The 12,015-nt window shown below is 33.5% G+C and overlaps 1 protein-coding gene across 2 annotated transcripts; it reads left to right on the top strand.

The window, feature by feature from the left end:
- The first annotated feature begins 4,480 nt into the window (after positions 1-4,480).
- On the top strand, positions 4,481-11,342 carry LOC115962128 (purple acid phosphatase 15). Of its 2 annotated transcripts, XM_031081014.1 has the most exons (7): positions 4,481-4,904; positions 6,332-6,523; positions 7,284-7,617; positions 7,787-8,004; positions 8,676-8,866; positions 9,530-9,814; positions 10,886-11,342. In XM_031081014.1, exons 1-7 carry the CDS (start codon positions 4,640-4,642, stop codon positions 11,030-11,032), a joined length of 1,632 nt encoding a protein of 543 aa, XP_030936874.1. In that variant the 5' UTR covers positions 4,481-4,639; the 3' UTR covers positions 11,033-11,342. The 2 variants fall into 2 exon arrangements, with proteins under 2 accessions (XP_030936874.1, XP_030936875.1); XM_031081015.1 differs by lacking the exon at positions 10,886-11,342 and having other exon boundaries at positions 9,522-9,669.
- Positions 11,343-12,015: the final 673 nt, after the last annotated feature.

The raw sequence follows: 12,015 nt of genomic DNA on the forward strand, positions 1-12,015 counted from the left end.
GGAGCCAAAGAGAAGAATTTCGAGGGGCTATTGTAGGAGTGATAGGCCCAGGAACATATATTTATGTGTATATTGGGCCAAGGGCCCAGTCTGAGGATGGTAAATATTGTCATAAGAATCCATGTTGGCAAGTGAAGAGGTGAGGTCTAATCATAATGGTCCAAAAGAGTGATCCGAGGAAGAATTCTTCCTCGACTGAGCAAAGTTGAGGTCAAAAGGTGCGATCTACTATCAAAAGCAACGTTCCGGACCATTCCACTGATGAGGATAAGTATCAGGATGGAACAGGACAGAGGCTATGAAATATGTAAGGGAAAACTGCTACCACCGCATTGAATGCTCCGTAGCTAACTCTCTAACCACATTAATGAGGAAGTGATACCTAAACAGTAGTTTTCAGCCTCACAGCTACTACCCAGTGACTTCAGAAAGGTGCTTATGGGATAAGGATCAACACCAACAATCTGATATGCATATGAAAGGTGAAGATGAAAGGGAAAGTTGGTATAAAATAGAAGAAAGGCCCTGAGAGAAGGGGATCATAGAATTAAAAGAGAAATACTGTAACAATAAGAATTGTACTTGTAACCAAATTCAAGGATATATACAAGAACTGATCTCCTCGGACTGTGCCGATGACGATTTTTTTTAGATAAAACATTTCTATTCTTATTTTATTGTCATTTGGATCCACTATAATTACTATCCAACTCATTAGAGCCTAATTTTCCAATCCACTTTCTACAAATTCATTATATTGGGCTCTTTGGGCCTAAATCCTTCTATCTTTTGGGCTTAGGACTCAAATTGCGTCCTTACATTGATTTTTTTGGGATCCCTTCGTTTGGAAGTTCTCTTCCTTTATATACTTCTATACTTCTTGCATCCTAACCCTCCATCTACAGTCCTCTAGGTCCTTCTTAGGACACTTGTCCCATTAGACTCTTGTTGAAGGTGGTAGAAGGGACTGCTTAGCTGTGAACCTACTGTTCAGGTGTCATTTCCTCATCAATGCTGCTAATAAAACTGTTGCCAGTTATTTAATGCGGAGGTAGTAGGTGAGTTTGGTGAGTTTTTACAGGAAACTTCTTTCAACTACCTTGACTCTCTCTTTGAATGCCATTCTCTCCACTTAGGTTTCCAGGAGATATTTTGTCTCTTCCCCCCTTCTCTACGAGCAAACCCACTCCTTGGGTTTAAAGTGCTTCCACCTAAGGAATGAATGATGGTCATAGCGGTCTTAGTCTTCCTCAGTCCTCGGGTCCCCACAATTGACATTCATTATAATTTGAAATTTTTACATTTTCCAATCACAAATATAACTAGGGTGTGATGAGAATTATGCCAAAAAAAAAAAATACCCAAAATGCATAAATCTCATCACACCTTGGGTATTTTTGTAATTGAAAAATGTAGAAATTCCAAATTATGATGAATGTAAATCATTAACCTTAAAAAAAAAAAAAATCAGTTTCAATTTGGTAATATAATTATTCAAATTAGACAATATTAAGCAATCCTAAAAGGAAGAAGCAAAACTCGTTATTGCTCTCATCCAATTGAAAAGTGACCTCAAAAAAAAAATTTCAATTTAAACAGTTGGACTTCAATTCCATTAAAAATATGCCAGGGGAATGAATACTTTACATGGAACCTAAGTCTAAACATATAACACATATAAAGAATAAAGAAGGTTGTTCTGTCAATCCCCTCTATTCCCCTGTTACATATGAAGGGGCACGAAAAAGCTTGGTATAACATTATTCACAAGCTTATTGGAAAGAGAAACAAATACTTAACAGTTAATTAAAGTAAAACAAAACATTATCCACAATTTTAAACCTTAAGTTATTATTTTCTAATTAGATATGTGGTATTAGCATGGTTTTGAATTGAGATCTTACGTAGGATTGATAAGATAATCTTTCAAATTGGATTGAAAGTTAAATAAAAAAACCATAAGATTCTTTTTTTTAAAAACATTAATAATAAAGTGAAAAATCATCGGCAGTAATGATGCATTCCAACATATAACAATGATAATTTATGATATATCAAGTAATTCCAAAAAGATAAAGTATAAATCATTAAATTTAGATCCTACCCCAAAAGCACAAATAAAAGTTGGACAAAGTTTAGATAAAAAATTAGTTGTAGTTTTAGGTTACAACCTTATTCAATATCTTTTTATTGGAGGTGAATTTTGACAAATTTACCATTGGATGACATTTTCTTCTTATATTCTTCTTGCTTGCAAAATTTCTAGAAAATTAAATATTGATAGTTATGTCATCGATAAATTGTTCAAATTGCAAGTTTTTGTACTTTAAAATTATGCATAAAATATAAGCTTATAGATCATATAGTAAATAATATCCGATTGACACAGAATTTGACATGTATATTAAGAACATAAAGAGTATGAAATTAAATTGTTAGATTTTCAAAATAAGTAGTAATGTTTATTTTATTGAGTAAGATTGTAACTTTAGGTTACAACCAATTTTGTAGTTAAACTTTGTCCATAAAAGATTCTAGTGCAAGTTGAATTGTTTGATAATCTACAATCATAAGTTATCTTACCATCCTCGTTGGGATTTTATTAATTATGGGTACTATTAATGCATTTGAGTTAACTTTGTTCCATTAGTTCATTAGTTTATGTATAGTATTTTAAAGTGATTTTCTTTATGTCACTATGACATGTGCTTCATGATGATTTTTTTTTAATCATTAAATCAAGACACTAATTTGTTTTTGGTGTAGTTGAGATTCAAATATAGGTTCCTTATTTGATGACAAAAAATTTTACGAGGTTAACTCCAATTAATATATACTGTACTTTTGTCAACTTTCAACTTACACACATATATATTACAATGCATGTGATATAAATAACTTTCTACGAAATTTACAAAACAATGTTGTGGGAGGGTTTCTTGTCTCGGTCCCCAATTAGCAGGTATTGTCCGCTTTGGCTCATGCCTCATGGATTTGTTCAATCCCACATCGGGGAGAGACGCCTCCCACATGTGCCTTATAAGCTTGAGCTCAAGACACATGTGTACCATTACTACACATGATTGGGGGTCGAGACAAGAAACCCTCCCACATTAAAAGGCGCCTTTTAATGTGGGAGGGTTTTTCGTCTCGGCCCCCAATTAGTAGGTATTGTCCGCTTTGGCTCATGCCTCACGGTTTTGCTCAATCCCACATCGGGGAGATACGCCTCCCACATGTGCCTTATAAGCTTGAGCCAAAGACACATGTGTACCACTACCATTGAGCCTAAAGCATGAGCCAAAGCGGACAATACCTTCTAATTGGGGGCCGAGATGAGAAACCCTCCCATAAATGTTATTTTAATAAAGATTTCAAATCGACACTATTTTGAAATTATTTGAGAATTTATCATTTTCTTCATTTTTTAATATGTATTTTTTTTTCTAATGATAGTAAAAATTAAAAAAAATACATTTTTAAAAAAAAAATTATTGTGTTATGCTAATTGACACTTTTGATGTCTCTAAATATGCTCAATGTTTGAATTCACCATCCTTATTGTCATAACTATCAATTTTTTGAAAGTATATAAAAAAATATGTATGTATTTTTTGTTTTTGTTTTTGAAAACTTGAAATATCTACTAGTTTTAGAATAAATGATTTTATTTTCCATATACATTGAACATGTTGTGCTGCAATCTACTGGTTCTTAGGTGGAGTAACCCTTGCTCATTGGTTTGATCCCCTTGGTAGCTTATCTTTCTTTAAAATAAATAGAAACCATGAAGAAACTAACAAAACAAAACTAACAGAACCCAAAAAAAGAAACTAATAGAACCAAAATAACAATTGAATTTTGGCAATCCAATTGACGATATTAATGAAAATTTTTGTCCATTTCTCTCTCCTCTTTTTTCTTGAATTTTGGCAATACCAAAATATCAAAATTAGGTCAAACTTATCAGTTTCTCTCTCTTTTTTTACTTGTATTTCGATAATACCAATACTGAAATTTACATATCTCTTTATTTAGTTAAAAAAAACTTTACACAGTACACATAAAACCAAACTCTAATTTTTACAATATTTAACCAAGAGAATTAGGTTTTGGTGCTAAAATAACAATATAACACTTTTCACACATTTAGTGTGAATGCTCTTATAAAACTTGCTTGCATTCCTATCCAAAAAAAAAAAAAAAACTTGCTTGCATTGGTTTGGAAAATAAGATAAGATTTGGCACCAAACTCAATAATTAAAGACGAAAAAAATAAGGGGAAGGAAATTGCATTGGATGTGATCTGTCGGTATTTCTGCCAAAACCGAGGCCCCACATAATTTTTTTTAATCTGCGTGCAATGTGGGCTCCTTTTCCTTCTTTGAGAAAATGTTGGAGCCTGTGGGCCCAAATTCTGAAACAATGAACAAAAGGACACAGACATTAAATTCGGTAATTTAATTCCATTTCCATCAAATCCGAAACTCCCTATGGTTCACAGTTTCCCCGTCTCAATTCCAACGGCTACTAAACTGATCACAGAACCAAACCCAACTTTCACACAAAACTCTCTTTTCCTTTCTTTCTTTCTCAGTGACTGTGTGTGTTGTGTTGGGAATTCGAATTCCCCACTGAAATGGTTTTCCCTCTGAGGCTTTTTTGTGCGGTTGCGATTGCGGGGTTCATTTTCGTTGACGGCGCCGGAGTGAAGATCCCGTCGACTCTGGACGGTCCGTTCGAGCCGGTGACGGTGCCGTTCGACCAAAGCTTACGTGGCAACGCCGTGGATTTGCCAGACTCCGATCCCAGGGTTAAGCGCCGAGTCAAAGGCTTCGAGCCTGAACAGATTTCAATCTCGCTCTCCGCTCACTACCACTCCGTCTGGATCTCATGGATCACTGGTATCTCTATCTCTCTCTCTCATTTCGATAGTTTTTCATCCAAACCAATGCCAAACGAATCTCCTCCAATTCATTACTCACTTTACCTTTGTATTTTTAGCTTTGGCTATTTTTCTTTCTGACTTTATTGATTCTGTTAATATACATATATAGCCAAAAGCCATATTATGAATCGTCATTTTTGTCCTTAAAATTTTATTTTTTTTAATGGGTGTTCTTAAATATATATATATATATATTTTTTTAATGGGTGTTCTTAATATTTGATTTTTTTTTGTCATTTTTATGGTTAGCTTTAACATTTATGTCATATTGGTGCTTCCATCCATTGTCTTTACTGTAAAATCACATCGTATCACGTATGAGAATAGCGTTTGTTTTATAAGATAAAATGAAAGAATTGTTGAAGTTTCAAGACTAAAATGACAAAAATTAAACTTTAGGGATGGAAAAACAATTCACCCAAACTTAAAGTGTGTAGTTTAGATTTTAGCTTATATATAATGATAATTTTTTTTTTTTTTTTTTGTTGGTAAATGGCAAGTTACACATGCAACCAATGAGTCTTGAACCCTCCACCTAAAATTTATAATTGAAGGAGGAGCCAGTTGAGCTGAACTCATTGGTAATGATAAATTATTATCTTAACACTTCCTCCATCATGTGAGGTCCAATCTCCTTATTATTATTTGTTCCAAAAGTTTATTTAATTTATTCTAACACTCTCCTCAAGTCATGCAAGGTCTAAATCTCCCATTTTCAAGAGAAGAAACTGTGTTCAAACTCAAGATTACTTGCTCTAAAATTATAATAAACTGTTATTTATTCTAAAATTTTAAGTGGATAAGGAATGGTAAAATTCAATATAAGACTATGCTTGTCTTGGATTTGATGTGTTATGATGGCAATTCTCTAGAATTTTCACTATTGAATCTTTTTTTCTTCTTCTTTTTGGTTGCTAGGAGAACAGAGGAGAAAAATGAAAGGAAAAAGGAAAGAAAAAAAGAGAGAAAAGAAATAAAGGAATGGAATTTTATAAAAGTCTTTATTGGCTCATATGGTTGTAACCTATAAGCTTCAAGTGTGACTAACTAGAAAACCCTCTCTCTTTTTCTTTTTCCTTTTGTTTTATTTATTTATTTATTTATATTTATTATCAATTTCTCTTTGATGAATAAAGGCTTAGGGGTGTATAATTGGCTAATGGCTGTAAAGTATCGTCAACTGTGGAAATGGTTTTATATAAATTTATTTACTTTTTAATAAACAAATTTATTTATTTTTCCATCTGCACGTAAATAGAAGAAGGTATCTTTTAGTGTGGAAGTTTATTTTTTCAATTTGACTCTTAGGAAATTGTGGCTACCTTAATTTTAATCTTGTTTTGTTGCTGCTTAATTATGGTAATTGATTGTTGGAGTTTGCAGGCGAATCCCAAATTGGTTACAATATAAAGCCATTAGACCCTAAAACTGTTGCAAGTGTAGTTCGTTACGGGATGATAAGACAACCATTAACACATGAAGCCACAGGCTATTCTCTTGTTTACAATCAGCTCTATCCCTTTGAAGGTCTCCAAAATTATACTTCTGGAATTATTCATCATGTTCGCCTCACAGGTATATATACTATTTAGTATTATTAACTAACTTGGTTTTTTAATGCTGCTTAATTGAGATGGAAGGCTTTTTTTTTTTTGGTAATGTTCAACAGGACACATACCAGGAGATTATGTTTTAATATTTGTTACTTTAGTGTTCATCTTTGATTAAATTATTGTTTTCCTAAAGTAGCTCTCTTGTCAACCATGAAATTTGTTAGGAAACTTATTAGATCAAAATAAAGAGGATAAATTGACGTTGTTCTGAACATATTACAAAACGGATCAGTGACAAAAATGTCTACGTCTTTACTGTTCATATCTTTTAATAAATTGATGCTTCATAATTTTTTTTCAGAAATAAACAAAGCATGACTTTTCTGTTGACCAATTCTGAAGTTTCAGTATCTGCTTGCCTGTTCAGTTAACGCCTATACGACACACAAACTCAACTCAACCAAGCCTTAATCCTTATTAAATTGAGGTTGGGTTCATAGAGAAATTATGTAACCTATCTTTCTTTTTGTTTTTTTGGGGGGGGGGGGGGGGGGTGTTCCAAGACTGGAACATTTGAACATTATAAAATCATTAAAAAAATCAATCTCTACACTCTTCAGTAAGTGATCAGAAAAATGACTTTAATGTTATTCCTGGCATTTGCTGCAGGGACATTGAACTAGATCTGGTAAAGCAGATTATTAGAATGTTATACCTCAAATTTTTGACCATCTTGAACTCTTCATGTGTGTTTTATTTGCTTCCTCATTCTGTCCTCGTAGGGTTGAATCCAAACACTCTATACTATTATCGATGTGGAGATCCCTCTAGACAAGCCTGGAGTAAAGTTGGCTCCTTCAAGACTATGCCAGTTTCTGGCCCAAGAAACTATCCAGACAGAATAGCAGTTGTTGGAGATCTTGGTCTTACTTACAATACAACTACCACCATTAGTCACTTGATTAGTAATAAACCTGATCTTGTTCTGTTGGTCGGTGATGTTACGTATGCTAATTTATACCTCACAAATGGAACCGGCTCTGACTGTTATTCTTGCTCATTTCCACAAAGTCCCATACATGAGACGTATCAGCCTCGTTGGGATTACTGGGGAAGGTGAAAACTCCGAACTTTTTTTCCTTTCCTTTTTTTCTTTTTCCTCCTTTAATTATGTGAATTAGTTACTGTTAAATCCTTTCTGATAAATTCTAGTACTTATGTCACTATTACACTTACCAAAAAAAGAAAAAAACTTACGTCACTGTCACTGAACATTTCTTTACAGGTTTATGCAGAATTTAGTGTCTAAAGTTCCAATAATGGTGGTAGAAGGGAACCATGAAATAGAAGAACAAGCTAGAGGCCAGACATTTGCAGCTTATAGTTCTCGCTTTGCATTCCCATCTGAAGAAAGTGGATCTTCATCCACATTCTATTATTCTTTTGATGCAGGGGGGATACACTTTGTCATGCTTGGGGCGTATATTGCATACAATAAATCAGGTACTAGGATATTGTTGCCTTAAGATCTTGTATGTATATGTATATCCATCCCTATTGTCAAGGTAAAGATGGATCTTGAGAAAACTAATTAAAAACAATGAAGAACATATAAAAAGATGGAAAGCTTTTTAAAAGCTAAACATTGTGAGACTGGTCAAAATAGTGTAATCTCAGGCAGCCATTAATATGGCTTTTAACATTTAGTGGGTGTATTATAAAGTAGAACTTTTTTATTAGTGGCAATCGGTGTACGTTTATACTTTAAAATCTAGGTGTTATAAAATGAAATAATGATGTTGAATTCATCTTCATCTACAGATATATTTTGAGACTGAAGACATGAAACTCGTGTGTCAGATATCATCAATGTAATTGACATATAAGAAAAAGGGGGAGAAAAATGAAAGAAATGAACTTATATCTAAATGCTATGTAAAACAGAATGGAGAACCTAAAGCAAAAAGGATCTGTAAAATCAGTATTTTTATTGGTGATGCAATCTTCTTCTACTTGTTTAATTATTCCTGTTTTAGGATGTAACTGTAAGTACATGTTTTTTATTTACTTTCACATTTGTTGTTCCAATATGAAGCAATGCAATCATTTTGCATTACTACCTTTTTCTTTTCAATTTGAGCAGCTTCTCTCTATGGTTTGGTGTTTCTTGATAGAGAATCAATACAAGTGGCTAGAGAGAGACTTGGCTAATGTCGACAGATCAAAAACTCCATGGCTGGTAGCCACTTGGCACCCACCTTGGTACAGTTCCTATAAAGCTCATTATAGAGAGGCGGAGTGTATGAGGGTGGCAATGGAAGAGCTGCTTTACTCTTATGGTGTTGACATAGTCTTTAATGGACATGTAAGTGATGATGGCTTTTATTTTATAGTTAAAACATAAAAATTATGTTTAGCCATGCATGTGGATCAGATAGTATTATTATTAATAGGATTTCTAAGGATAACAGCAATGTCCTTTAGAATGGATCTTTTCCATAAATGATTAGAGGTAACCAAAAAGTTATAGTTTGTAATGTTAAAGTGTTACTAGGCAGGTGATGAAATAGACTAATTTTTAAACTGGACCACGAAAAACAGTTGGGATGGCTTCATATCTTTTTGGTATCCTAATGTCTTTTAAGTAATTTTGGACCTAGCATTTTGTCATTGGGTCATGATCCTCTTCATATGTCTCAAAAACTCGGCAACAAGTGTTAAATTACCAATTCTCCAAAAAGCTTAAGTTATTAGGAGATGGTAAATTTAATCATTTAACTTAATAATTCTAACACTCCTGACGAGTACATGGCAAATTCTTTTAAGTATTAGAGAGTTTATGATTTCAACTTAAGTCCAAAGTTCAAGGAGGTTTGGTGGCACTTTTGAAAAGACGGAGATAAACTATAATAGGTTTAACCATAGGGAGGTAATCTGTAACTTACCCTTATTATATTGGGATAATCACAGCTCTATCTAAAGAGATTATTTCTAGTGTACTGAATGTTATTTTCTTAAAGATCTCCAGGTCCATGCTTATGAAAGGTCAAATCGAGTTTATAATTACACATTAGATCCCTGTGGTCCGGTATATATCACAGTTGGAGATGGGGGTAATCGAGAAAAGATGGCAGTTGAACATGCTGATGATCCCGGCCACTGCCCAGAGCCATCAACTACTCCTGATGAGTACATGGGTGGCTTTTGTGCTACAAACTTTACATCTGGCCCAGCAGCTGGCAAGTTCTGTTGGGATCAGCAGCCTGAATACAGTGCCTTAAGAGAAAGTAGCTTTGGCCATGGGATCCTAGAGGTACTCTCTCTCTCTCTCTCTCTCTCCTGCACACACACACACACACACACACTAAGCTTCCCAGTAATTTTTGTATTTCACCAAAAAAAAAAAAAAAATTTACAATTTATATTATATTACAGGATATATAATCAAATAACCCATGATATCTATGTTCAGAATCTTAGAAGGGGCACTTATTCACATGTTAAGTTTGATTTAAGATGTTAAATTGTGGATGTTTAATGTGGATGCATATGAATCAGCTGTTTGGGATTGATTGGGTCATGTCAGGTTCGGTTGTAAACTTACTTTGTTGTTGGCACCATTGGCTTGGGAAATATAATTCCGATATTTGGAATTTGGTACCAGGCTTTTTGATGTGGACTATTTGGACTGAACATAATCGGCGTTCTTTTGAGGATATTGAGAAATCAATGACTCAATTGTTAGATTTGTGCCAGCGGACTCTCTTTAATTGGTCCCAGTGTTGGGGTCTTTCGGATTGTTCTACTATTACTAATTTTCTTTTGTCTCTTAGAATAGAATGTTGATTCCTTTATTTCTTTTTGTCGTTGTGGTTCTTTGTTCACTACCGTTAACTCTTTTTATCTTTTTTTTCTCTTCTAGTAATAATATTACTTTCTTACCTATCAAAAAAAAAAGTTAAATTGTTAGTGCTAGTAGTTCTTTGTAGGCTGTAGCGCATATGGACCTCTAATTTTAAGATAAAGATCACTTCTAGTATATGTACGGTGATTTAATATTTTTGCCTTGGGGGTAAAAAACCATTTTGAACTTGGAAAACAAATAAAGTACAAATAAAGTAAATGTAACTAAAGTGATGTAAATATATTTGCATTCAAGATAGAAATCTACTATTGCTTTATTATTTGCTGGGGTGCGTGTTCCAAAATTATTCGTCTATTCTCAACACTTCTTTAGATTTTTTTTTTTTTTTTTGGGTAGAAGACACTTCTTTAGATTGACTTGGAGAATGTGTGAGCTCCTCCTCTCCTCATAGCATATTTAGAGTCACCTGCAGTCTGCAGAAGTACAATCTCAAAAGAGTTTTCAATATGTGTTTTGCAGGTGAAGAATGAAACTTGGGCCTTGTGGACATGGTACCGAAATCAGGACTCTTACGGTAAAGTTGGGGATCAAATCTACATAGTGAGGCAGCCTAATAAGTGCCCTGTTCATCAACAGAGAACTGCACGTTGGTTTGCAGCCTCTTAAACAAACGTGGTAGAACCAGCCTCTAGCCCTTTATGCAGGTAATGGAAGAGCCAAGAAGTAATGGGTATAGACGGATAAAAAAGTATAGGATGGGGTGGCATCTTGTCTTTATGACTAGGCCTTCCCCTTATACAATTCACTTGAAAAAATGCTTACTGCATTTCTGTATTGTAAATAGTAAACAAATTACAAGCTGTTGTTATAAACTGTAACTATACGTTAGTCTCCAAATGGTTATTGTTCGAGTAGATAATGCAAGAATCAAGAAGTAATAGAAATTGATGAATAAAAAAGTATAGGATTGGTGGTATCTTGTCTGTGGCCGGGTTGCCCTCTTTTACAAGTAACTTTATTTATTTATTTATAATTTTATAGTTAAAACAATGGTGAATGAATGATTCAAATCCTAGTTCTCATAATAAAAGTGAACATGCTATGTCACTAAACTACAAGACTATTGGCCTTTTACAAGTCTTTTGTTTTATAGAATCTTTGTCAAGTCAATTGAAAGATGTAGTTCACTACATTGCTTTAACTATATGTCAGTGTCCAAATGGGCACCATATTGTAGGACTAGAGGAGGAGAAAAGGGGAAGAAGAATGTTGATTGAAGACTTATTTTGATCCCAATTGGTTGGGATTAAGGTTTTTACTTTTTAGTTTTACTAGTAGGTAACCTGTGCAATTCACTAGAAGTTTGATAATTAAGATAGTTACTATTAGACATTTATTGTGATTGTGTTTATGTATGTGACTATATATTCTACCATTAAAAAAAAATCATGTGATGAGATTCTAATTAAGGGTTTCAATATAGAATGAAATTTAAATTTAATTAAAAAAATATTATATAATTTTTAGATATTAATATGACGGAGCTATTAAAATAATGAAGTATAAAATTGTGAGGTCTTAAAAACTTATGTGGCAAAATATTACGAGGTCAACCATATATTATAAATTGGGCAAAATTTAGCTACAAT

The sequence above is a fragment of the Quercus lobata genome, chromosome 9, assembly GCF_001633185.2.
Source record: "Quercus lobata isolate SW786 chromosome 9, ValleyOak3.0 Primary Assembly, whole genome shotgun sequence".
Taxonomy (NCBI): domain Eukaryota; kingdom Viridiplantae; phylum Streptophyta; class Magnoliopsida; order Fagales; family Fagaceae; genus Quercus; species Quercus lobata.

Excerpts from the sequence above, each read along its gene's own strand:
- LOC115962128 (XM_031081014.1), top strand. The coding sequence starts at position 4,640 with ATGGTTTTCCCTCTGAGGCTTTTTTGTGCGGTTGCGATTGCGGGGTTC. Across the intron at positions 7,618-7,786 it reads CGTTGGGATTACTGGGGAAG|GTTTATGCAGAATTTAGTGT; the intron begins GTGAAAACTCCG and ends ATTTCTTTACAG. Across the intron at positions 8,005-8,675 it reads TATTGCATACAATAAATCAG|AGAATCAATACAAGTGGCTA; the intron begins GTACTAGGATAT and ends GTTTCTTGATAG.